The sequence below is a fragment of the Triturus cristatus genome, chromosome 12, assembly GCF_964204655.1.
Source record: "Triturus cristatus chromosome 12, aTriCri1.1, whole genome shotgun sequence".
NCBI lineage: Eukaryota > Metazoa > Chordata > Amphibia > Caudata > Salamandridae > Triturus > Triturus cristatus.
Genome location: NC_140595.1, coordinates 66,181,320 through 66,208,494, shown reverse-complemented (window position 1 = coordinate 66,208,494; position 27,175 = coordinate 66,181,320). Strand labels below are relative to the sequence as shown.

At 50.0% G+C, this 27,175-nt stretch overlaps 1 protein-coding gene across 1 annotated transcript in view; it reads right to left on the bottom strand.

Annotated features, from left to right (window-relative positions):
• Nucleotides 1–17,143: 17,143 nt before the first annotated feature.
• The window catches only part of MYO1F (myosin IF), a 241,106-nt gene continuing 231,074 nt past the window's right edge, over nucleotides 17,144–27,175 (bottom strand). Inside the window, exons 27-28 of the mRNA XM_085638355.1 lie at nucleotides 24,256–24,425; nucleotides 17,144–17,974 (exon numbers count right to left, since the gene is read on the bottom strand). Coding sequence (XP_085494481.1) covers nucleotides 17,898–17,974; nucleotides 24,256–24,425 — 247 coding nt within the window. The 3' untranslated portion in view covers nucleotides 17,144–17,897. The remainder of the gene's footprint in view (nucleotides 17,975–24,255; nucleotides 24,426–27,175) is intronic.

Below are 27,175 nucleotides of genomic sequence, written 5' to 3'. Positions count from 1 at the left end.
TGGAGCGTACCCCCACCCCAACAGTGTAAGTACGACCCGTACCCTCACCCTCGTATGCATGGAGCGTACCCCCACCCCAACAGTGTAAGTACGACCCGTACCCTCACCCGCGTATGCATGGAGCGTACCCCCACCCCAACAGTGTAAGTACGACCCGTACCCTCACCCTCGTATGCATGGCGCGTACCCCCACCCCAACAGTGTAAGTACGACCCGTACCCTCACCCGCGTATGCATGGAGCGTACCCCCACCCCAACAGTGTAAGTACGACCCGTACCCTCACCCGCGTATGCATGGAGCGTACCCCCACCCCAACCGCGTATGTACGTACCGTACCCCCACCCCAACAGTGTAAGTACGACCCATACCCTCACCCTCGTATGCATGGAGCGTACCCCCACCCCAACAGTGTAAGTACGACCCGTACCCTCACCCTCGTATGCATGGAGCGTACCCCCACCCCAACAGTGTAAGTACGACCCGTACCCTCACCCGCGTATGCATGGAGCGTGCCCCCACCACAACAGTGTAAGTACGACCCGTACCCTCACCCGCGTATGCATGGAGCGTACCCCCACCCCAACCGCGTATGTACGTACCGTACCCCCACCCCAACAGTGTAAGTACGACCCGTACCCTCACCCTCGTATGCATGGAGCGTACCCCCACCCCAACAGTGTAAGTACGACCCGTACCCTCACCCTCGTATGCATGGAGCGTACCCCCACCCCAACAGTGTAAGTACGACCCGTACCCTCACCCGCGTATGCATGGAGCGTACCCCCACCCCAACAGTGTAAGTACGACCCGTACCCTCACCCGCGTATGCATGGAGCGTACCCCCACCCCAACCGCGTATGTACGTACCGTACCCCCACCCCAACAGTGTAAGTACGACCCGTACCCTCACCCTCGTATGCATGGAGCGTACCCCCACCCCAACAGTGTAAGTACGACCCGTACCCTCACCCTCGTATGCATGGAGCGTACCCCCACCCCAACAGTGTAAGTACGACCCGTACCCTCACCCGCGTATGCATGGAGCGTACCCCCACCCCAACAGTGTAAGTACGACCCGTACCCTCACCCTCATATGCATGGAGCGTACCCCCACCCCAACAGTGTAAGTACGACCCGTACCCTCACCCGCGTATGCATGGAGCGTACCCCCACCCCAACCGCGTATGTACGTACCGTACCCCCACCCCAACAGTGTAAGTACGACCCGTACCCTCACCTCGAATGCATGGAGCGTACCCCCACCGTGTATGTTCCAAGCGTACATATCCAGAAATAGGAGGTGTGTGTGCAGAGTCCTCCCAGCAGTGCCCTGAGACAGGAGGGGTGGGTGTGGAGTCCTCCCAGCAGTGCCCTGAGACAGGAGGGGTGGGTGTGGAGTCCTCCCAGCAGTGCCCTGAGACAGAAGGGGTGTGTGCCTATCACTCCCAGCAGTGCCCTGAGACAGGAGGTGTGTGTGCAGAGTCCTCCCAGCAGTGCCCAGACGCAGGAGGGGTGTGTGCAGAGTCCTCCCAGCAGTGCCCAGAGACAGGAGGGGTGGGCGCCTATCACTCCCAGCAGTGCCCAGAGACAGGAGGTGTGCAACACATGTGTGTGAGGCTGGAAGTACCCACATGCATACTGCCTACAAGGGAACATGTCCCCATGAACTCATGTCAACAGACTCCACACACAAGTACAGTGATCACCAAGGATGCCACGAATGTTGCAGGTGGAGACATGGCCCTGCATGCATGGCCAAAGTAGAAGGGCTCCGTCACACACACAGCTCACGTAGACACAGCTCTGCGCTAAACATTGGGAACACCCTGCAGGGAAGATATCAGGGTACACAGAGGAAGGAATACACCCTGGGACAATTGCACCATGCAGTAACTGCTTACATGAACAAAGAAAGTTAGCTAACACCTTGTGATGGCACACAGATCCCAGGGTCCCCCCAATGAGCAGCACACTACTACATATCCCACACACCCAACACATAAACACCACCCAAAACCATGTAGCAGCCCCACCAACACCAATACCAGCATAGCAGTAGTGTTATAATGAAAAGAAAATTAAGCTTTATTCAGCATGAGCACAATGTCCGTGGATCGCAGGCAGTTCAATATTCACAAAGCCCATAGGGCAGTCAATGAGTCTCAGCTGGATGGGGGACACAGTGGGATGCGTGTCCCCTACCTTGCCTGCACAGTTACATGCCATCGTCTTCCACAGGGGTGAGGGTATCATGGGGGGGGGGAAGCAACAGGCACCGCAGGGACATCAGGGCAAAGGGGAGGCGTTGTGGGTGCAGGGATGGAGGACTCCACCACAGGGGGTGGGGCAGGGCCAAAGGCGGAGGCCAGGATGGCACTACACACCTTTGCAAGGTCCTCCAGGGAGTCCCCTGCACCCGAAGGATCCACAGGCCCCAAGGAGGGGGGGGGGGGGTCAGAGGGATGGGTCGCAGCGCCACCGGGGGAGGGCGTAGACAGGGGGGGAGAATCAACCACCCTGACCGAGGACTTCCTTGACCGCTTGCGGGGTGGTGTCACTGTGGGGCTCAGGGACAGAGCGGCCATGAAGGAGTCCTTGGGGGAGATGTGGCCAGGAGAGCTGAGGGGAGGGGATTTGGAGGGAGTGGACTGGGTGGAATGCGGACTCCCACTATGGCTGCGTGTCACACGTTTGCCCCCCGACCCAGTGGGTGTGCCTACCTCACCCTGTGTGTGCGTGTCAGGAGGAGTGAGGTGGACCTTCCCTGCTGGTGTGGTGCCTGTGTCTGTTGATGTGGGTGCATGCCGACGTCTGGGTGTACGTGGGACAGGCATGGGAGTGGGAAGTGTGGATGGGGCAGGGGTAGGTGGGGGGAGGTCGCGCTGCAGGAGACCCACTGCTGCAGTCAGTGTGGAGTCTATGGACCTCAGCAAGTTGCGTTGGTCAGCCTGCGATGAATGAATGCCCTCCAAGTATGCCTCGATGTTGTTGAGGGTTTGCCCGTGGGCATGGAGGACATTAAGGATCGCAGCCTGACCAACCTGCAGTTGCCGCTGGATGTCCACAGACTCAGCATTGGCGGCAGCAGTGGAGACAGGGGCAGGGGGTGCGGTGCCTGGCATGAAGGAGACATGCGGTGACCGGGCACGCTGGGAAGGGACACGAGCAAGTGGGAGGCGGCTGATGGGAACTGAGGGGGCGGTGCGAGGTGTTGTTCCGCTGTCAGCTGCTGGTGCAGCCTCCGCCCACTCGGAGACATCCTCCTCGGACCTGTCAGCTTCGTATTCTGATGTGCCAGTCGACAGGTCCTCGGCCGCACTATCCTCCGCCTCTGTCCCACTCGATGTGCCAGCCCCGATGTCACGGCTGGCACTGGTGCTCGGTCCCTCCGCCTGGTCTGTGTCCATGTCTCCCTCTGTGTCCCCCGACGATGCTGTGGGCAAGGTGGAGAGACAGAAATTAATCAGACACCTGTACACATCTGTCACATGAGTCCAATCTACATAGGTAACATTGCATAGCCTGAAAAGGAAGATCCCTAACATCTACTAAACAAGGTACCGATGTAGGGCATGAAACACACAGTTGGTTGAGCCACCATGCCACTGAAATACCATGGAGAGCATGAGACAATAGCTAAAGACAGGAAACGGAGTCTGACATAGCACCCAGGCCCTGGGGACAATCCAGCACTGCATCTGCACCACACAGCGTTGGCGAAAATACCGATGACCAGGGACCATATCCATGAACTTGAGACACATGCTGCATAGGTAATGCTGAAAACATGCACAACATGACTCGGTCACTGCACCTTGCGTGTGTGTCCAGACAAACATCACACACTGCCCAGACCCAGCAAGTAGAAATCTGGATTTGACATATAGGCTTTGCCCGCCCCAACCACCCCCTACACGAGGCAAATAGTTGAGACACAGGTGGCACCAACATCTCATAGTCTGGGTGATAAACACAGGGGCAGGCAAAATGCAAGATTGGACGCCAAACAGCCAAGGTGCGCCTGTACAAATAATGAGGTACCAGTGCCCATCCTCAGATGAGTATAACAAGACACACAGGCACTAGCAACTGTGAGTATGAAGAAGGACATTCAGGTCAGGCTGCACAGTGGACACCTGTACAAAATAGCACGTCTATATACATGGTGCCAGGGGACAATGGCACAGAGCACAACCTACGCTGTAGACACTGAGAGTGTCCACGTTTATGATGACACATACAACACCGATGAAAAGGTGCCCCAGGGGACAGTAGTGGCCACGCAACTCCATGCTCCTGAATGGTAATGACTGCAACCCACGCCACCATCCCTGCACTATGCGTATCGCACACTCATGCACATCATGTCACAGGCCACTACATAGGACATGCGCGCTGTAAGGCATGACACATGAGAGACCAACTCCCATGTCTGGAGTCAGCATCAGTGCCAACTGACATGGAACCCACATGCAGTGAACTTGACAGGGCACAGCCAAGGTCCCAAAACCTGTTACACACCACCCCCACACATGATGCTACAGGCATAGTTCTCGTGGACAAAGCGCCAGCCTACATTACCTTGTGAAGGAGTGACTACACACAGACCAGGGAACACATTGCAAGGAGGGGAAGGGTGGCAGGGGCGCAGCGCTATACTGGGGCAAAATGGATCTGCACAGCACCTTTAAACCCTGGCAGTGAATTCATGCTACTGTGCCCTTACAAATGCCGGTGACACACAACACACACATGTACCTACCCCCTTCCGGCTGCTGCTTCGCCTGTAAGCGCCTATCCAAGTCTGGAAAGACCACCGGCAGCACACGCCTGTGGAGGTGGCTCAGACGGCGGCGGCCGCGGTTCTTGTGGCTCTCAGGTGAGTCCTCCAGCAGGACCCGTGCAATCCTCCGCGTCCAGCACCGGATATCCTGCCAGCGTTTCCTCACCTGGGACAGGCTCCGCCTCCGACCATCCACACCCCTCACGGCACTGACGGCGGTCAGCCAGATCTGCTCCTTGGCAGTAGCGCTACCTGTGAGGAAGAACAAGTGACACCACATCAATACACCAGCCACATGTCACAGAGAGACATTTGATAACAAATTAGCTGGTAACAACAAGGCATGTCATGCAGCCAACGCATTGCACCTTTGTCATAGGGACATGATCCTCTGGTGAGGGAAAAAGCAGTACGTGCCATAGTGGGTACACAGGTGGAATGATGGCAATGTCACAATCAATGATCAAGGCTCACACTGTGCATCACACCCACCCCTCCTGTCTCAGGGCACTGCTGGTAGTGATAGGCACACACCCCTCCTGTCTCAGGGCACTGCTGGGAGCACACTGTACCCACCCCTCCTGTCTCAGGGCACTGCTGGGAGCACTCTGTACCCACCCCTCCTGTCTCAGGGCACTGCTGTTAGTGATAGGCACACACCCCTCCTGTCTCAGGGCACTGCTGGGAGCACTCTGTACCCACCCCTCCTGTCTCAGGGCACTGCTGTTAGTGATAGGCACACACCCTTCCTGTATCAGGGCACTGCTGGGAGACATCAGGCATCCCCCCCCCCCCTGGGACCCCCCCAACAGTACATGGCATGTGTGTCACACCAGGACACAATGGCAGAAGTCACAGTCACAACATAGGGACAGTCTGTGCCAGTGGCCTATGCACTCACCTGATACCCTGGTCGCCCATACAGCATGGGGTACTGTGGGAGGATCACATCCAGCAATGCCATGTTCTCCTCCAGGGTGAATGGCTGTGACCTCTCCACAGCCCTTGACATGGTTCCAGGGAATCAGTAGCAGCAGCTGGGTCGACAAATTCAAAGATGTGCAGGCAAGTACTCCCTCATGGGACCTGGCTGCCTTATATGTGCCTTTCTGCCCTGTCTCATGCACAGGAGTACAGAGTGATTGGTCACTCACATTTGCATCCTATGTTTCCACCAATCCCTTCAAACCTAGCAGTCTGTGTGTACTCTATCGGTTTCATTCTCCTGCATGATGTCAGCTCCACAAACGAATTTTGAACTTGGTCTCCATGACAACCAGCATGCATGTAGGCCTTAATACTTGTCCCTCATGTGTCCCCTATGTAATTTTGAGCTCCACACACAGGTACGGTGCGTTCCGGGGCCCTAGGGCACCCCAAATGCATTGCAACGGCCCGTACACGCGTGACTACGTTCACTATCAGTATGGGTGGCCTCGCGTATGCGTACTCGTAGTGGTACGGGCCGTACACACGCCTGTACGCTCCCTATCACTACGAGTACGCATACGCGAGCCCACCCATACTGATAGGGAGCGTACACACGCCTGTACGCTCCCTATCAGTATGTGTGGCCTCGCGTATGCGTACTCGTAGTGGTACGGGCCGTACACACGCCTGTACGCTCCCTATCACTACGAGTACGCATACGCGAGGCCACCCATACTGATAGGGAGCGTACACACGCCTGTACGCTCCCTATCAGTATGTGAGGCCTCGCGTATGCGTACTCGTAGTGGTACGGGTCGTACACACGCCTGTACGCTCCCTATCACTACGAGTACGCATACGCGAGGCCACCCATACTGATAGGGAGCGTACACACGCCTGTACGCTCCCTATCAGTATGTGTGGCCTCGCGTATGCGTACTCGTAGTGGTACGGGCCGTACACACGCCTGTACGCTCCCTATCACTACGAGTACGCATACGCGAGGCCACCCATACTGATAGGGAGCGTACACACGCCTGTACGCTCCCTATCACTACGAGTACGCATACGCGAGCCCACCCATACTGATAGGGAGCGTACACACGCCTGTACGCTCCCTATCAGTATGGGTGGCCTCGCGTATGCGTACTCGTAGTGGTACGGGCTGTACACATGCCTGTACGCTCGCCATCACGATGGGTACACATACGGCAGCACTCCCATAGTGATATGGGAACCTACACAGGCCCTCTTTGCAGCAGTACAGCGGTATTCACACATCACAGTGGTGACAGGCGGCACACAGGTAGGGATAGGGTGGACATACTTGTCCATGGATGGACATACTTGTCCATTAATTGACATCGAGGCATCGTCTGTGCATCACTACATGTGTGGGGCACAGGTGTGAAAGGCCTGTGATGTGGAACATTACTCCTGAGTCGAGAAGGCACCAGATGTATGATGAGATGTGTACAGATGTACTGTGTGATGGTGCGATGTGTGCCAGGCATGCCCTTGACTCCTTTGACATGTGTGCATGTCGTACTGCGCACTTGGGGTGAGCGTCACTGGCATGGCACGGACACCAACACACGGAAGTGTCCCCTGATGCCCGGTACAGGGGTTATGACACCTGACTTGTCACTACCCACGGTGCACAATGTGACTATGTCATGTATGTGTGGGGGCTTCCCATCAGGTTGATGTTGGAGCACCCTCAAAAGCTGCAGCCGTTGCAGCAACCAACATGTGTCTGTGTGTAGATTGTCATTGCACACTGTTCCGCACACCATGCCACATGTGGTATCGGATGTGAGGTGCACATGTATGCATGGGACACGGAGTAGCATGACAAGGACATGTCAGCATCCTCACAAGGTATGTGTGGTGAGTCATGACATGTGCACCTTCATGGCAAGTTGTGTGGGCTGGCCTAGTGTAATGTCATGTGACCTGTGGCTCCAGTGTTCCGCTACCAATCTCTGCAATCGGCATCCTACTGCTGCTGATGTGTGGGCGTATGTCACTCCTGTGTTGCGTCTGGCTGTTCACTTGCACTGGGACACAGCTATTCCCATGGCGTGGCATGGGGAGGTTCTCAATCTCCGTGTGTAGCTGGGTCTTTGAAGGAGTGTCACCTTGCATCCATACGTGTCCTGGCCATGTAGCACATACCTGACTCCCTATGTAGCATGTGTGTATTGCCAGATTAACATGTGCTCAGTACACATGAGTTGTTGTCGTAGTGCACTCACTCTTCGTTGTCACTTCCAAATTACTGCAGAGCGCCGCCTCTTGCCCGAAGAATTCCAGACTTGGCTGCCATGCAGGAGAATGACAGCATCCGGCTCTACCGCTTCACCCAACCGTTGATTCTGGAGTTGACGGCGAGACTGGCACCACACCTGCAACCGCAGCACAGGTATCCCACGGCACTGACACCCCAGCTGAAGGTAATGGCTGCCCTACATTTTCTTGCCACGGGTACCTTTCAAAATACCATAGCTCATGTTGGTGGCATGTCCCAGAGCACGTTCAATGGTGTGCTGCATGATTTCTTAGAGGCCATGTTGATTCACCTGGATGACTTCATCAAGTTCCCAACCCCTGAACAGATGACTGAGGTCAAGCGTGGATTCTATGCCCTGGGAGGGATGCCCCATGTCATTGGGTCCATAGATGGGACACATGTAGCTTTGGTACCACCACACGCACGGGAGGTGGCGTACCGCAATCGGAAGCACTACCACTCCATCAATGCCCTTGTGGTGTCTCTGTCCAACATGGTGATTTCACATGTCTGTGCTCGTTTTCCAGGATCAGCACACGATGCCTACATCATGAGGCGTAGCGGGATGCCTGATATGATGATGCAGCTGCGCAACGAACGGGCATGTGTTGTTGGTGGGTACAGTCTGTCTGTCCTGTATTCAGTATAGCCTACCAGCACGACCGCTTCACCACTTCTAACGATGACCATGTGCTTTCCATGTAGGGGACGCTGGCTATCCCAACATGCCTTGGCTGCTCACACCTCTCCGCAACCCCATCACGCCGGCCCAGCTCCGCTACAACACCGCCCATGGCCGGACAAGGCGAGTGATAGAGAGGACGTTTGGCATGCTGAAGAGCCGATTCAGGTGCCTCCACAAGACCGGCGGCGCACTCCCATATGCCCCGGCGAAGGTCTGCAAGATCTTCATGGTCTGCTGCATGCTGCACAACATGGCAGTTGAAAGAGCAGTGCCACTCATCCTGAATCAACATGACGAGGACCATCCACCCGTGGAGGACGAAGGGCTTGGCAATGGGGCTAGTGATGTGGAGGATGTGGAGCCGCAAGAGGACATCCGGACTCGGCTCATACGCGACTTCTTTGCATAGTGGTGAGTACCAGTGTCTGAGTGTGCACGCATTGGTCCCCGTGTGGCATGCGTTGTGATGTGTGTCTCCACCTCCATGTATGGCACGTGAGTCAGAGGTGTGTGTGGGTGTGTCACTGGAGTGATGGTGCCAGTGATGGTTGTACTTCCTCAGTCATAATTGTGACCTAGCATGTTGTCATCCATACATGTGTCGAGTAAATGCACATGCAAGTGGCTGTGCTTTTTGTGGCTGACTTCTTGTGTGTCTCTCTTCCCCAGGTACCTGCGCATGCCGTCTGCTGGTTGCATTGTTGTGGCACTGCTATTCCTCATGGACATGACATCGTGGGCTGACTCAGCGTTACAGGCACGGACACGTTTGGAAGTCTCCATGGGGTAAGGGATGCATCTGGGGTGTATTGGGTGTGGCAGTTGTTCACGATGTGTGCACACTGCCCCTGTCGGTGTTTGGTTCCTCTGCAGCCATGTCGCATCCCCATGGGACACGACATGCAGCTGTGTACACCTGAATAGATGGTCTGCCTGGTTGACAGTCATCAGTGATGGGATAGGGGATTGTGATGATGGCATCAATGTGTGTGACACTGCCCTCGGACACATTCGGTTAGCATTGGCTTGACATGGTGTGGGACTTCGACATCCGCGGATCTATGGTGTATGGCAGGCTCTCCGTGTGCAGCTGTGGGTATTTAGCTGTTAGCCGACGCTTGTGTGCCAGTTCCATGGCGAACACGCATGTGTGCTGCTGAAGGGGGGTGCCAGTGTTGGACCCACATGTTACTCCACATGATGTGTTCATGTGTACTTCGAGTTGCCTCTGCAATCCCGAATACATGACTAATAAAGGTGTCCCTATGCCTCCAAGGTGCCTCTTCTCAGTCAATGCTGGTGTGTTGCCACGGTGCATCCTGCTTGTCTGGCATGGTATTCCCTGATTGTGGCTATGTGTCAATGTGTCGAGTGGCAAGATGCAAGCTGTGTGTGTGGGCTGAGACTGTGTATTGGGCATGATGTCCATGACTGTGTGGGTATTGTGACATGTGCCATCCCCATGCATCCAACGTTGGCCAGGCCCCCATTCTCTGCATCCACCGGACTCAAGCTTGCAGGACATGTTTCTGCCACCTGTCTACACATACCTGGGTGCCCCCCAGGACACTGGACTGGATCCCTGACCTCTGCGCATGACTGTTGCTGTACTCAATGTGTGTGTCAGCACGGTTGTTCGGTAACCCCCTCAGCTGGTTGGGCCCATCACGGGTGTGTATGGTGCTCCATGTCTGTCTTGCCTAATACACTGTGACCCATGTGTCCTGTGCCAGAGTCAGGCCCCAGGGTGTGGGTGGTTGAAGACAAAAGATGACTCAGGCATGTTTTGACTTTACAAGACACATGTTAGGTAATAATGCTACCAGCAGGCATCTACTCTTCATAGTGTGATTTATTATGGGGGGGGGGGGGACAACAAAGTGAGTGTCTTTCCGGGAATTTGGAATCCAAAGTTCAGTAGGGGAGTTGGTGTCCTTGCCATTGGATGTCCTCAGAGTCCATGCCACAGTCTTTGTCAACATTGGTCAGCCAGTGACCAGCAGGGCCATGTGGCAGAGAATGTCTCTTGATGCTGTGATGCTGTTGCTCCAGTGGGCCAGGTGCCAGGCCAGGTGTCCTGGGAGATGGTGATGTAGCGCCGACCCTCACGGTCCTTTCCGTGGACGACCCGGCCTCCTGCGGGGAACCTCAGCAGCAGGCCGTGACGACATCTGGGATGCTCCGTCGGATGTTTCCTCCTCCTCCTCCTCCTCCTCCTGATCCCTCCCTGTGGGTGGTGATGTTCTCCGCCTTCTGGCACAGGGAGGGTCGGCCATGTTGTCGGCCATCCGACGGAGTGTAACGTGAATCCCCTGGAATGCCGTCACTTGCTCAGCCTGTCTTTCCTCCATCCTCCGTTGGTGTACCAGTAGACAGGCATGTAGCTCCGCATGTTGCTGGGCCTGCTGGGTCTTTATCTCATCGAGGCTCCCCTTGATCTCATTGAGGGTGGACACAACCTGGGCCATGCCCGTGGTGTCCTGCCGGTATGAGTCCAGGATGTTACGGACATGGGAAAATACCGGATCCCCAGCCAACTGGTCAGGCTCGTGCCTCCGCCGTCCTCCACTCCCACCACCCCTGCCCACTTGCGCCTGGCCTGCCCTTGTGGGCACATCGGGTCTCCGGGACCCCTGAGGGGTGGCATTGGCGTTGTCGCCTGCCTCCTCCTGGGTGCCCGGGACACCGTGTCCCTCCTGGCCAGCCTGGCTGCATTGTGGTGTTGGGGCAGGGATCCTGGGTGTCTCCTGGGATGTGGCAGGAGTGGGGGTGGTGGTTGGCACAGTTGTACCTGACGCAGGTGCTGCAGGCGGTTGGACACCAGAGGGGCCAGGTCGGTCGGGGTCGTCCACAGAGTGGTGAGAGTGGTCGCTGCCGGTGGGATCGGGCTCCTGCAGATCCGGGTCCTGTGAGTGTTCCCCCCCAGTGTTGGGGTGTGCACCACGACGTTGACCTGTGTGTGAGAGAGACAATGTTAATTTTGGTCCATGCAACATCCATGTTTCATCATTTCCAAAGTTGGCACATTTCCTCTTGGAATTAGGATCTGTCTTGCATTCCACTCACAGTGCACTTGTGCATGGGTGTGTCCCTTGGGCACCACTTTGGCCCCTTTAACTATGTGTGGCACAGTCTTACTTGCTGCGTCAAGTGTGACTGCAGTCAGCAGTGGAGTGGGCAGGTGTTGCGAGCCATGCATTGGCGCCTTCCGTGTAGCACTGTACATGTGCACATGGAGTTGTTCCACACACTTATGTGATGCAGGTAGCTGTCATTGTGCTCGTGCACAGGTTGTGACATGGCCCTGTGTTTTGCCATGGAGAAGAGGGGGGGTTCTGGCACGGGCCACCCTTGGCTACATGCACGCAGTCTACCTGCTGACGAGCAGACATTCCCACACACCACATGGCTGATTTGCTCTCCCTGTGTCTCCCTCCCTCTCTGTCCCCCTCTCCCTCCCTCTCTGTCCCCCTCTCCCTCCCTCTCTGTCACCCTCTCCCTCCCTCTGTGTGTCAGCCTCCTCCCTCTGTCCGTCTCCCTGTGTCTCCCTCCCTCTCTGTCCCCCTCTCCCTCCCTCTCTGTCCCCCTCTCCCTCCCTCTCTGTCACCCTCTCCCTCCCTCTGTGTGTCAGCCTCCTCCCTCTGTCCGTCTCCCTGTGTCTCCCTCCCTCTCTGTCCCCCTCTCCCTCCCTCTCTGTCCCCCTCTCCCTCCCTCTCTGTCACCCTCTCCCTCCCTCTGTGTGTCAGCCTCCTCCCTCTGTCCGTCTCCCTGTGTCTCCCTCCCTCTCTGTCCCCCTCTCCCTCCCTCTCTGTCCCCCTCTTCCTCCCTCTCTGTCACCCTCTCCCTCCCTCTGTGTGTCAGCCTCCTCCCTCTGTCCGTCTCCCTGTGTCTCCCTCCCTCTCTGTCCCCCTCTCCCTCCCTGTCTGTCCCCCTCTCCCTCCCTCTCTGTCACCCTCTCCCTCCCTCTGTGTGTCAGCCTCCTCCCTCTGTCCGTCTCCCTGTGTCTCCCTCCCTCTCTGTCCCCCTCTCCCTCCCTCTCTGTCCCCCTCTCCCTCCCTCTCTGTCACCCTCTCCCTCCCTCTGTGTGTCAGCCTCCTCCCTCTGTCCGTCTCCCTGTGTCTCCCTCCCTCTCTGTCCCCCTCTCCCTCCCTCTCTGTCCCCCTCTCCCTCCCTCTCTGTCACCCTCTCCCTCCCTCTGTGTGTCAGCCTCCTCCCTCTGTCCGTCTCCCTGTGTCTCCCTCCCTCTCTGTCCCCCTCTCCCTCCCTCTCTGTCCCCCTCTCCCTCCCTCTCTGTCACCCTCTCCCTCCCTCTGTGTGTCAGCCTCCTCCCTCTGTCCGTCTCCCTGTGTCTCCCTCCCTCTCTGTCCCCCTCTCCCTCCCTCTCTGTCCCCCTCTCCCTCCCTCTCTGTCACCCTCTCCCTCCCTCTGTGTGTCAGCCTCCTCCCTCTGTCCGTCTCCCTGTGTCTCCCTCCCTCTCTGTCCCCCTCTCCCTCCCTCTCTGTCCCCCTCTCCCTCCCTCTCTGTCACCCTCTCCCTCCCTCTGTGTCCCCCTCTCCCTCCCTCCGTGTGTCAGCCTCCTCCCTCTGTCCGTCTCCCTCCCTCTCTGTCCCCCTCTCCCTCCCTCTGTGTGTCACCCTCTGTCACCTCAGCCCAGCTTCCTGGGCACACACTGTTAGCAGATCTTTGAGTGGCCCTTGGCTTGTTGATGTGAGTTTGTTTCTGATCTCCAGGCACCCATTGGGTGTGATGTGTGTCTGTGCGCTGCTGCTGTGGTGGTGTGTGCTGCCACTCTTTCACAATGTTGGCTGTTCATTAGCTGCTGTCATGTGCAAAACAGTGCCTTCACCCCCATGTGTTGATGCAAGGCGTCCGCCATTTGCTGGCAAGTCATTCCTGTGTTGGGACACACTGTTTGTCTGGCTGTGACCTAGGCCATATGGGCAGAGTGCATTGTTGTCTGCTTCGGAGTCGCACTATGTGATTTTTGGGGCCCAGCCTCCCGCCATCCGGGTTACCGTGTCATGTGTTGTTGTCTTCTGTGACTTGACATTGTCCAGCTGGGTGCATGGGGCATGGTGGCAGCAGTGGCATGTGCGTGCTCATGGAGTGTGGTTGAGTAATGCGATGGCTTGTGGTGGTTGCGTGCCTGTTGGTGATTTTGGTTGTGGATGCCGTTCCCCCCATGTGAGGTGCGTTGTTTGTGTACTCACCCGGGTCTCGGAGTCCTTCTAATCCTTCGACTGCCTCCACCGGCAGTATGGCCATCACCCTCTCCTCCCAGGGATGGTACTGTACGGGTCTGCGGGAGGGCCCTCCTCCGGTGGCGTTGGCCTGGTCGTGTTCCTCCTGCCTCTTGGCTCTGACCCTCCTCCGCAGATCGTACCACCTGTTCTGGCATTCCTGCCTGGTCCTTCTGGTGTCCGCAACAGCATTCACAGCATCGACGATGGTCTGCCACATGGCTGGTTTTGCTGCCAGGCTGGTGTTTCTGACCAATGTTCCAAAGATCTGTGGCTCGACTCTGCGGATTTGATCAACAAGGACCTCCAACTCTCGGTTACTGAACTTTGGATTCTTGGTAGTGGGCATGGTGAGGGGTGTGGGTGGGGATGGTGGGGGGGGTGTGTGGATGTTGGGGGGGGTGTGGATGGTTGTGTGTGTGTGTGTGTGTGTGAATGTGATGAGGGGGTGTTTGTGAGGGTGGTTGTGTGAAGGTGTGCAAGTGTAAGGTGTGGTGTAGCTTGTTGTATGGTTCTGTGGTGTCTGGCAGCAGTGAGTCTGTTGCAAAGGCTCATGGTTTGTATGTGTGGGCCCTTTTTATTGGTCCATGGGTGGGTGTGGCAGTGTTTGAATTTTGGGTGGGTGTGTTATAAGTAGTGGTGGTGTTTTGGCCCTCTGTTTGTCTTTGGCAGTTGCAGGTCAGTGAAGGTGTATTTGTAGTGTTTGTTGGCCATGTTTAGTGGCTTTGTGCCATTCGAATAGTGTCTTCTTGTGTTGTTTTGTTTTGTCCTGGTTGTGTACGTGCGTTTTGAGCGTGTGTACGGTCTGTAGATGGGCCATTTGGTTGTACGGTGCTGTCCTTGTGTGTGGGTTGGTACGACTCGTACATGCGGTTGTGATGTTGGGGCCTGGGGTGCGCTCCGTACTTAGGAGGTTGTGTTGGGGGTAGGACCGGAACGTACTGGGGTGTACATAGACGGTGGTACGACACGTACTGGGGTGGGGGTACGACTGGAACGTACTGGGGTGTACATAGACGGTGGTACGACACGTACTGGGGTGGGGGTACGACTGGAACGTACTGGGGTGTACATAGACGGTGGTACGACACGTACTGGGGTGGGGGTACGACTGGAACGTACTGGGTACACGGTGGTGCGACACGTACAGGGGTGGGGGTAGGACTCGAACGTACTGGGGTGTACATAGACGGTGGTACGACACGTACTGGGGTGGGGGTACGACTGGAACGTACTGGGGTGTAGGTACACGGGGGTATGACACGTACAGGGGTGGGGGTACGACTGGAACGTACTGGGGTGTACATAGACGGTGGTACGACACGTACTGGGGTGGGGGTACGACTGGAACGTACTGGGGTGTAGGTACACGGTGGTGCGACACGTACAGGGGTGGGGGTAGGACTCGAACGTACTGGGGTGTACATAGACGGTGGTACGACACGTACTGGGGTGGGGGTACGACTGGAACGTACTGGGGTGTAGGTACACGGGGGTATGACACGTACAGGGGTGGGGGTACGACTGGAACGTACTGGGGTGTACATAGACGGTGGTACGACACGTACTGGGGTGGGGGTAGGACTCGAACGTACTGGGGTGTAGGTACACGGTGGTGCGACACGTACAGGGGTGGGGGTAGGACTCGAACGTACTGGGGTGTACATAGACGGTGGTACGACACGTACTGGGGTGGGGGTACGACTGGAACGTACTGGGGTGTAGGTACACGGGGGTATGACACGTACAGGGGTGGGGGTACGACTGGAACGTACTGGGGTGTACATAGACGGTGGTACGACACGTACTGGGGTGGGGGTAGGACTCGAACGTACTGGGGTGTAGGTACACGGTGGTGCGACACGTACAGGGGTGGGGGTAGGACTCAAACGTACTGGGGTGTACATAGACGGTGGTACGACACGTACTGGGGTGGGGGTACGACTGGAACGTACTGGGGTGTAGGTACACGGGGGTATGACACGTACAGGGGTGGGGGTACGACTGGAACGTACTGGGGTGTACATAGACGGTGGTACGACACGTACTGGGGTGGGGGTACGACTGGAACGTACTGGGTACACGGTGGTTCGACACGTACAGGGGTGGGGGTAGGACTCGAACGTACTGGGGTGTACATAGACGGTGGTACGAAACGTACTGGGTTGGGGGTACGACTGGAACGTACTGGGGTGTAGGTACACGGGGGTATGACACGTACAGGGGTGGGGGTACGACTGGAACGTACTGGGGTGTACATAGACGGTGGTACGACACGTACTGGGGTGGGGGTACGACTGGAACGTACTGGGGTGTAGGTACACGGGGGTATGACATGTACAGGGGTGGGGGTACGACTGGAACGTACTGGGGTGTACATAGACGGTGGTACGACACGTACTGGGGTGGGGGTACGACTCGAACGTACTGGGGTGTACCTAGACGGGTGGGGGTATACATACACAGGGGGTACGTGTCGGACGTACGGGGGCTGGGGGGAGTGTTGGGCGCGTATGCGGGCACATGTCTCCATGGTTGCTATAGGAGTTCGGTGCGGACGGTGTTTTTTCCATACGGTTGTAAGCTCGGACGCACGGGATGGATCGTGATTCCTCGGTCGGACTTGGCTTTTCACGTTTGTAAGGTAAATCGTCCGAGGACGTGTCGGACACATTTTCCGACCCGAGGACGTGTGGGGAATGATTCCCAGTGCGGTTCGTATGGACTTTTTACCATGCGAATCGTGATTGCCAGTTCGTACGGCACTTGTACGATTCGTACGGTAAAAAGACCCGATACGAGTCGTACGGGGACATTTTTTACCGGATCGTAATTGGCACCAAAGTATTTTAAAAAATCCCCTAATAAAAAGTAATCAACTAAACATTGACAAAAATAGAATGCACAAGCAGTTCAACAATTATTTAGCAGCAATCTATAGAGCAGCATAGAATTAGTTCTACTAATTGAATTCTGATTCAAGTCATGACACGTTCGCATAATCACACCTTTTCATTTTGTGTTTTTCCTTTTTTCTTTTTTTTACCGATGCTGCACAGAATCGGAAACTAGCTTGACAAAGCCAATAGGTCAAAAAGTTTAGACTTGTTAGTTTTGCCGATGCCAATGCTTGATTTTTTTTCTATTGCATAGAACTGTTAATGATTAATACTATCAAACTACAGGGTGCTGTTCCAGCGTGCCTCAAACATGTGTTTAAAAATACTTAATTTTATTAATAAAAAAAAAATCAGCTGTTTAACATAGATGCTTGTGTTTCCTATATCTTGAGAATTGAGGACACAACCAACTACATATAATCGTGACTGAGTTCAATAGGTTTTTTCAAGGGTGAAAAATGATGCAATATTATTTTAGTAAGGCAACCCAAAAATGGCTCAGCCGGAGATGGCCACAACTGTAAGATCTCACCAACTTGGAGAGCTCGTTGTCATAACCCACCAAGACTGATACAGCACGTCATCCGCCTGAGGTAGTTAAATGAGAACCATGTGATTAATTGACATTAGCAGTTTGTAACAGATGGGAGCTGGGAGTTGTAGAAAAGTAAATAAGCACCTTTAAGAAAACTAACCATTAATTTAAATATTAAAAATCAACAAAATGTGTAGTTCTTGCAACAAACTAAACCACCTCTCAAAAGGTGTCCACTGTATAGCTCCCAGAGCCCCACAAAGTTGCACTGAAATGATTTTTCTCATCCTGGAGGCCTAGACACTAGTGACTTTCTCTCCCCCTGTTTCCCACTCGCAGGTCTCTCAAAATAAGTCTACGTTTGCTTGGATACATGCTGGTTCCCACACTTGTGAGTTGCATCTATGTGGTCAGGCTTGAGAAGATGGAGCTTGGAAGAGCAAATGCAGCCTTTATGCCGGAGATTGGTTGGAGAGGTTATTTAAAGCTGCATATGACTTCGGAGTCTGTGGCAGTTCTTCCCATGAAGTTTATATCTTCTGCACATAGTTTCCTGGGAAGAGACCCTCCTTTCCATGTAGCCGGCCTTTCCACCATCCTGAGGCATCTTAAAACAAAACACAGAAAAGAGTTCAAGCTAATATCAGTAAAAAGAAAATTCTGGCAAATACTTACAGATCATCAAAGCATTATGTTACTGTGTTAAAAGGTGATATTAATTATTTAAACAAATAGTGTAACAATCTTAAGAAATAAAAACTTGCATTGGCATCCTTTTACGACTGATTCAACTTGGAGTAAAAACAAAATAGTACAATCACACCAGTGGTGCTCTTGCTAAACAAATTTAGGGATGTATGACGTTACAACGCATGCTGTTACAACGCATGCTGTTACAACAAAAGTTTTACAACGCGAGTGCATTGACAACGCAGGACATTACAACGCAAGTCTTTACATCGACTTGCACTAGATGGCGTGCTAACATTAAAAAAGTGTAATTTACTATTCCAACTCCAGTCCACGTAACAGTAGGGAAGGTGTTGGGATAGTAAACTACACTATTTTTAATGTTAGCACGCCATCTAGTGCAAGTCGATGTGAAGATTTGCGTTGTAATGTCCTGCGTTGTCAATGCACACGCGTTGTAACAGTTTCGTTGTAATGGTAGTGCGTTGTAAAAGTTGCGTTGTAAAGGTTGTTCCCCCAAATTTAGTGCATGATCCATAGTTTCACCTGATGTGCGGTGGTATTCCACTACTGAATTCTTAGTAGAGCTTTTTTTATTATTTTCTTTTTTGAATGGGGATTCACCTCTGTGAGCATTTCTTTTTTTGATCAATCCTACACTTCACACCCCAATCTTGGTTATTGCCTGTTTTACAACATACTCTAAGTTCTCCCACTTCTTGTTTACTTTCATCCACAGTTGTTAAGTGGTGTGGTGTACTCCATATTGAACTTGTACAGTGACCTAAAATTACTGTTGGTAAAGGCACGCTTTGTAAAACTGTTGAGTAATAACATCTTGGTTGCGCTAGCTTGTGCATCCCTTCTGGGTCTATGGCAGTCTTGTCAGTATCCCTACCCTGATCATGCTCACACTTTTTATTTTGTCTCTGGCAGAAGTATAATGTTGGTAGTCCTGTTTCTTTTTTATAACATCTGGGGATATCCTCAACTTTTCCATCCCCGTGCTGATCCCGGTGTGTCGAAGGCAAGGTGTTGCAATAGCATCTGCCATCTTCTCCTGCACTTACTGTCTCTGCAGCTCCCAGGTGACAGCTCCTCCGCCTAGTCTACCCTGCTCTCCCCTGTTGGTACTTGTTTCCATGATGGAAGTACCAGCTTTGTGGCTCTGGCAGGGGATTAGCCTTAACAAAATTGCCATTAAACACAATTGCAATTGTGCACGTTTTTAAGGAAACAAATAGACCTTTCTCTAAAAATGTCTGTGCTAGTACAATCGGTCCTGATGTTCTAGTACTCCATAACCTGTAGGGTGGGGATGACATTTGAACACAATATCCGATTAGAAATATTGAGTTCCAAAAATATCAGAAAAAATTGTTAGACAAAAATATCATGATGCAGAAATATTATTTTCAAGAATATCTATTTTTCAGGTAAGTAATATTGTTTTCAATAATATAGTTGTAAACAAATATCGTTTTTGAATTAGCTTCATGTGTTTTAGGTCATAAAAATTATTGATTGTATAATTGTTAATAATATTTTGAACTATGGTTTGCAATTGTAAGTGAGTTATATGTTTTTTTATTTAATTGCTAATAGTAATTTATATTGTCTCAGAGGGTTGCTAGGGGTGTAGGGTGGGAAGTTAATTAATTAATAATTTATTATTTATTTAATTGATTAAGAAAGATGTAAATTGTGTAATAATTATAATTTTTAAGTTGTATATTAGGTGTGGGTTGCTGGGTTTGTTGGGGTATAGGGTGGTAAGTAAACTAATTAATAATTAACAATGTATTACTAATTATTTAATTTATTAATAAATGCATAAATTGTGCAATGATCATATATTTTTCAGTTATATATTAGGCGCAGGCTGTTAAGCTTGTAGGGGTATAGGGTGGGAAGTTAGTTAGGTAATAATAATGAATTACGTTTATTACTAATTATTTAACTGATTAATAAATATGTACATTGTGTAATAATTATATTTTTAAGTTACATATTACATGCGGGCTGTTGAGCTTGTAGGGATGTAGGGTGGGAAGTTATTTAAATATTAACGAATGAACAATTAACAATTTATTATTAATTAACAAATTGTTTATTAATTATGTCAATTGTGTAATAATTGTATTTTTAAAGTTATATATTAGGTGCGGGCTGATGGGTTTGTAGGTATATAGGGTGGGAAGTTAATTGTTAATTAATTATTAGATTATTAATTAATATTTAACTGATTATTAATTATGTTAATAGTGTTGCATTTATTTTAATTTCGTTATATTGTTAGTGTGGGCTGGTAGATTTGTCGGGCTATAGTGTGGTAAATTAATTAAGTGATAAATATATGACAATTTTTAAATTGATGACTAATTATTAATTAGTTTACTAATCATGTTAATAGTTTTTCATTTCTATATATTTATCTTTGTTTTTGGTTCATTAATAACGTTCATATTAAAAGCTGTATATTTGGTATGCATTAATAGGGTTATAGGCTAATGTTTATATATGAAAGTGAAGTACTTTCCCTACTGTTGCACAGACTGGAATGGGAATAGTAATTGTTACCTCTCCGAAGTCCAGCACTTTCTCTATTTTTGCACAGACTGGAGTCGGAATAGTCAATTTTACCCCTGCAGAGTCCAACACTTTCCCTACTGTTGCACAGACTGGAGTGGCAGTAGTACATTTTACCACTCTGGAGTCCAACACTTTCCCTACTGTTGCACAGACTGGAGTGGCAGTAGTACATTTTACCACTCTGGAGTCCAAACCTTTCCCTACTGTTGCACAGACTTGAGTGGGAATAGTAGATTTTACCCTTCTGGGGTCCATCGTTTTCCCTAATGTCGTAAAGACTGGATAGGGAATAGTAAATTTAACCCCTCTGAAATCCAACACTTTCCCTATAGTTGCACAGACTGGAGTGGGAATTGTAAATTTTACCCCTCCAGAGTACAACGCTTTCCCTACTGTTGCACAGACTGGAGTAGGAATAGTAAATTTCACCCCTCCGGAGTCCAACACTTTCCCTACTGTTGAAAAGACTGTAATGGGAATAGTAAATGTTACCCCGCCGGAGTCCAATACTTTTCCTACTGTTGCACAGACTGGAGTGGGAATAATAAATGTTGCGCCTCTAGAGTTCAATACTTTCCCTACAGTTGCACAGACTAGAGTGGAAATAGTAAATTGTACCCCTCCAGAGTCCAACACTTTCCCTACTGTTGAAAAGACTGTAATGGGAATAGTAAATGTTACCCCGCCGGAGTCCAATACTTTCCCTACTGTTGCACAGACTGGAGTGGGAATAATAAATGTTGCGCCTCTAGAGTCCAACGCTTTCCCTACTGTTGCACAGACTGGAGTAGGAATAGTAAATTTCACCCTTCCGGAGTCCAACACTTTCCCTACTGTTGCTCAGATTGGAATGCGAATAGTAAATGTAACCCTTCAGAAGTCCAATCCTTTCCCTACTGTTGCACAGACTGGAGTGGGAATAGTACATTTTACCCCTCTGGAGTCCAACTCTTTCCCTACTGTTGCAAAGACTAGAATGGGAATAATACATTTAACCCCTCTGAAGTCCAACACTTTCCCTACAGTTGCACAGACTAGACTTGGAATAGTAAATGTAACCCCTCTGAAGTCCAAACCTTTCTTTACTGCTGCGCAGCTAGAGAGGGAATAGTAAATTTAACCCCTCTGAAGTCCAACGCATTCCCTACTGTTGCTCACACTGGAGTGGGAATAGTAAATGTTACCTCTCCGGAGTACAACTCTTTCCCTACTGCTGCATTGGCTGGCTTGGGAACAGTATAATTATTATTCCCAGACTTTAATTTTTTTTAATATTGTTAAAATGTATGTAATATTATTTGTTTATTTGTTTAACTGTATATTATAAATATAAGTATATATATTTATATATATATGTGTATATTTTAAAATAATATTTTTAGTAATTTTATAAATATTTATTTAATTTGGTAATTTCTTTAATATTTTGCATTTGATTTGTTAATATTTGTATGTATTTTTATATTCTCATATATATATTTATGCTTTTTATAAATTCAAAAAACAAAAAATGTAATACAGTTATATTATACATATGTTTGTTTAAGCATACAAATATATATATTTGTGTTTATGTAAGTATATATTTATATATAGTATTAAGTGTTACTTAAATGTATTTAATTGACATTATATCATTGTTATATGTTAAAATATTTAAGATTTACTATTTTAAATTATTTATAAATATATATATATATATTTATATTAAAAAACAATATTTTTGCATGTTTTTTAAAAATATTTTGTTTTAATATTTTTGCATAGGTAAACAATATTTTTGTAATCAATATTTTTGACGCAATATTTCTGTATCACGATATTGTGGACACTGGGCACCTCGTGGTGTAGCTGAGTTATATTCCCCCACACTGTAGGGGTCTGAATGAGGCCCTAACTAAAGTGATGTTACCGCAGCTTTCAAAATGGGAAAATTAGATGAACATTGAGGCTCTGATCTCCAGTCAAATATTTTCGATCTGTTTAAGACACATAAGCATTTTTGTCGTAAACGAGGAGAGAGTTGGGAAACACTGGACAAAATTTAAGTGCTTTTGAAGAAGGAAGATGTGAATTGCACCGTCATTAAATGTGAAATGTAGCCCCCTTATTTAACTGTCTAAATGGATCTCCATCTGCGTTTATTCTTAAGTGTGCATCACCAGCCAATATGAAGGGGTGCCTAGGTCCGAAAAATAGCGGCGGGGCAATAGCTGATAAAATGCAAGTTTCACAAAGCGCTTGGATAGTGAGTTCTTCCTGCAATCTATTTAAGAAATTAATCCCCAAATAAATGATGAAATGACAAGCACAATTGCTTTACTGAAAGGAATGTGGAATCACATTATATTAGTAGTTGTTATTCGAGATCTTTTGATTTTACTAAAATGATATGCATAATATACCTTCTTAGGGAGGTTTTCAGCCATTCCTGGGTCTATTATTGTGTCTTTTGTATTTTGTCTTCCACTCTTGACAGTATATAACATGGAGCAATGGGTCAGCTCACTTCGGCCATTAGTTAACTTGACTGTGAGTAACAGCATTCCTCCCTTTTTACAAGAAGTGCATCCACACACTAAGGGGCCAATTATGATCTCGTTAGGAAAGGCTCCAAACGGGATTCGGATTAAGCAAATCTGATTCGGAGCCTATGTTTCCGAACGAATAGTCCACCTTTCCGGACGACAAAGTACAATGCGAGGAAGCCATCCAGACTGACCGAATCAGCTCAAGGGGACGGTTTCCGAATGAGGGAGTACGATGACCGGTTTGGACATGTGTACCGACTCGGTCTTGACGAGACAAAATGGCTGTGGAAATCGGACTTTGGGGGCCCGTAGCAGGCTCCCCTTCACCCGGGGCCCTCAGAATCAGTCGCATGGGGGGGTACCCATGGGTCCGCCCTTTCCATGCATGCACAGTGTGGGGAGCACCATGGGGTGCCCGCTACAGGGTGCACGCTTTTCCCCACCCACCCCTTTTTTCAATGGGAGCCTGTGTTCACGTTGGGAACACATGCTCCCATTGACTTCAATGGGAGTCCGACCGAACCGAGTCCGTAAACATACGGACACATCGTAGTCGGTCGGTGGGACTCCCGGAGTGCGATTTGTACAGAAAACTTTCTGGAACCGACTTGTCCGGAAGGCTTTCCTAACGAGATAGTAATCGGCCCCAAGGTAGTTCCTTTAAGTGCCAGGGTATATATGGCAGTGTGTGCTTTTTGATACCTGAAATATATTTGATTTCAGCCTTTTGTTTAAATTGACAGAGGTCCTGATCTCAGCCTTTTGTTTAGATTGACAGGGACCCAGCAGATTTCCCACCAATAAAGTTATGCAAAAACTATTATAAAACAAGCATGTTATCAACAATTAAGCATTGATAAGCCAAAAGGCTGGCTTCCAATGTCAGACCTATTTGCTGTGTCAAAGCTTGCATAGTATTGCTTGTATCACATTTATCTCACTTGCCTTTCCTAGCCCACAATTTCAACCACATTATAAGCAAGATAACATCATTTGCTTAGGCCAAAACAGAACACAACAAATAATCCTATCAAAAATAATCAAATACTTAGGTATCTGTGGGTAAATATTGTACCTTCAATTAAGATGTCAATAATGTCATTGACATTGAAGCTGAGTTCGTCCACATCTTGTCCAACGTACTGGTACAGGGCTTTACACTTTGGACCCGATGGCTTGGGTACTGGCTTGGGACGTCCTACAGGTGGTAGTGGACGCTGACTTAAGCTTATCTTCCTCTGCCTTCTGCAGAAATTAGAAAGGAGTCAACAATATATTTAAAACAACTCTGGAAATGGCAGGGGATTTGTGTTACAAATGAAATGCAAGACAGAACTACCGCTACAAAAGACTCTGTTGCATTTTTAAGAAAGCCTATGCGCACAGACATGTTTACTATGTGAAATGGTGAAAAGGGTGCAATATTCAGGAAAAACCTCCATTTTTGTTGCATCTGTACAAAAGCCTTTGTACAGAGATGTCTTTACTTTCTGAACAAAATATACTGTCAATAAAAATTAGATTATGACAGTAATGTACAGCTAATTAACCTGTGATTAACGAATAATACTGTGTCTTGATGACAGGTTAAGGCATCAAAACAACACTCAATTCCTAAACAAAATCACTATAATCAGCCATTAAAATATTGTGCCAGCAAATTAAATTCATTAAAAAAGATATACTGCCTCTCAGTTACTCTGTTACAGGCTACACCTCAAGCTACGTGCCATATCACATATGCAATCCAACCAAAGGACTACTTGAGCCTTACCTTTTAACCTAATGGGGAAACACGTGTCACAATGTAATCATTCACAAATTGTCATGGACTTGATAGATATCCCATCCAAGTAATGGATGTCACTTCTGCTGAAACCTCTCCAAGGTTCTGTACTGTTTATTTTTGGCCATGTTAGATTTAGGGAGCAATTTGAAAGTGTTTGGGTCTGCGTGCTGTGGCTGGTTTGACATGACATCTTGTACTGTTGTGGATCTAATGGCAACAGCAGTGTCTGCGGTGTAGGAAAGCAGGATCTTTCTGGCATGGTTACCCCCACATTTTGCCTGGTGTCAGTGTGTCTAACCTGTAGTACACTGGGATCCTGCTAACCAGGCAGTGGCAGCTGCCTCGGAATGGGGGTGATGGGTGGGGGGGGGAATGGATAAAAAAAATGAAATTATCTTTGCTGCCGCACACCCATGGGAGCACATGCAAACTGTGTCTGCAGGTCTGCCATGCAACCTGCATGAAATGGTACATGCACCTTTCACTCCAGATATACGGTTTACCTTATTTCCCAGTCACTGCACTTAAAACCTATAAGTCACCCCTAAGCTAGGCCCTTCAGCCCATGGGCAGGGTGCATGGTTTTAAGTGTGAGGATGTCCCTGCATGAACAGCGAGACAAAACAACAATATATCAACTGGTATCATTAAAGAGGACAGTTAGACATGTATGTACAACACATTACACGAAAAGAAGACAGGAGACTCTGAGTTGATTCTTGAAATGTGCACTTGGCATCATGTAATTAAGTTCACAATTAGGAAGGTACAGTTGTAACAGCACTGTAGGCAAAAGTTGCAGGAGTAACCAAAATTGGACTTGGTGCTAATTGTGTTCGTGACACATAAGGTGGCGACGCAAGTGACAATGTGCAGTCAGCAAAAACGGCACGAAGTGCAGGTGTGAACAAGTATGTACAGTGAAAATTGTGGTTCAAGACAGTAATTTACAAGGTTAAGATGAATAGAGACACCAATTTCAGTTGAACCACAGTAGGTAATGCGCCATCAGTTGCGCTTAGAAGTCGACGACGTTTCGATCCTATTACTCAGGACCGGGTTGCAAGTCTGGCGGTGCTGAAAGGGACACGGTCCCGTGTCTGCGAGTTAAGGAGTGAATACATCCGGAGATTTAAGGGGTGGTGGCAGACTCCAGCGGATATCGGAGGTCCTGTAAGCGTAACACGTATGGAGGACATGTATATGCGGGCGCCGTGTCAGGGGAAAAACATCAGCGACGTACAGGGAATTCAAGATTAAGAGTCCTCTGTGTACTACGTGTTGGGTACAGATGGGGGAGGTCTTAGATCGGCAGAATCAATCCTGCGGCGGGAGGAAAAAGCGCTGAAAGCAGCGTCTAAACGCCATGTTCGCACTACTCAGTATGAGCGTGGATCCCCCGATCCGGCTGCCTCTTTGGGAGGATCTTCTGTTGCAGCAGCAGGGGACGGTCCTCCACCCAAACCTGTCCAGTCTCCACCTCCCTGCGTGGAGATTGAGCGGCGACTGTTGATTCCATTTGACTTGCCTCCTGAAATCTGTGATATCATTCTGGCAGCCAGGCGTCCCTCCACTAAATCGGTATACGCCTGCAGGTGGAACAAATTTGTGGCATTAATGGCTACCTTTCTGCAATCTCGGCCTTCCTTAGGCTCCCTGATCAGCCCTCTCTTTTCAAGTCCCCTGTTGTAAATAGATTTCTCAAAGGCATTATTCACCTTTTCCCTCCTATTCCTTTTGGGATGCCGCAGTGGGACTTGAATCTGGTTCTTACCTATTTGATGTGCGCTCCCTTTGAGCCACTGCACAAATGTCCACTTCGTTTTTGACTTTGAAGACTGCTTTCCTGGTTGCCATCACCTCTGCTAGGCGCGTGAGGGAGCTCCAGGCTCTTTCCTGTAAACGTCCTTTTCTGTCTGTTCATCCAGACATGGTTGTGCTTCGCACTCGTCCTTCCTTCTTGCTAAAGGTTGTTACTGCCTTCCACATTGGGCAAACTATCACCTTGCCCACTTTCTTTCCGCACCCTTCCAGAGAGGAAGAGAGGCTCTCATTTTACCTGAATCGCACACAACAGTTCCGGGTGGGTGACCAGCTCTTTGTTGGCTACGTAGGTGCCAAGAAAGGCTGGGCTGTACACAAGAGGACTACCTGCCGCTGGGTTGTCTTGTGTATCAAAGCCCCCACTTATTGCCTGGGGTCAGTG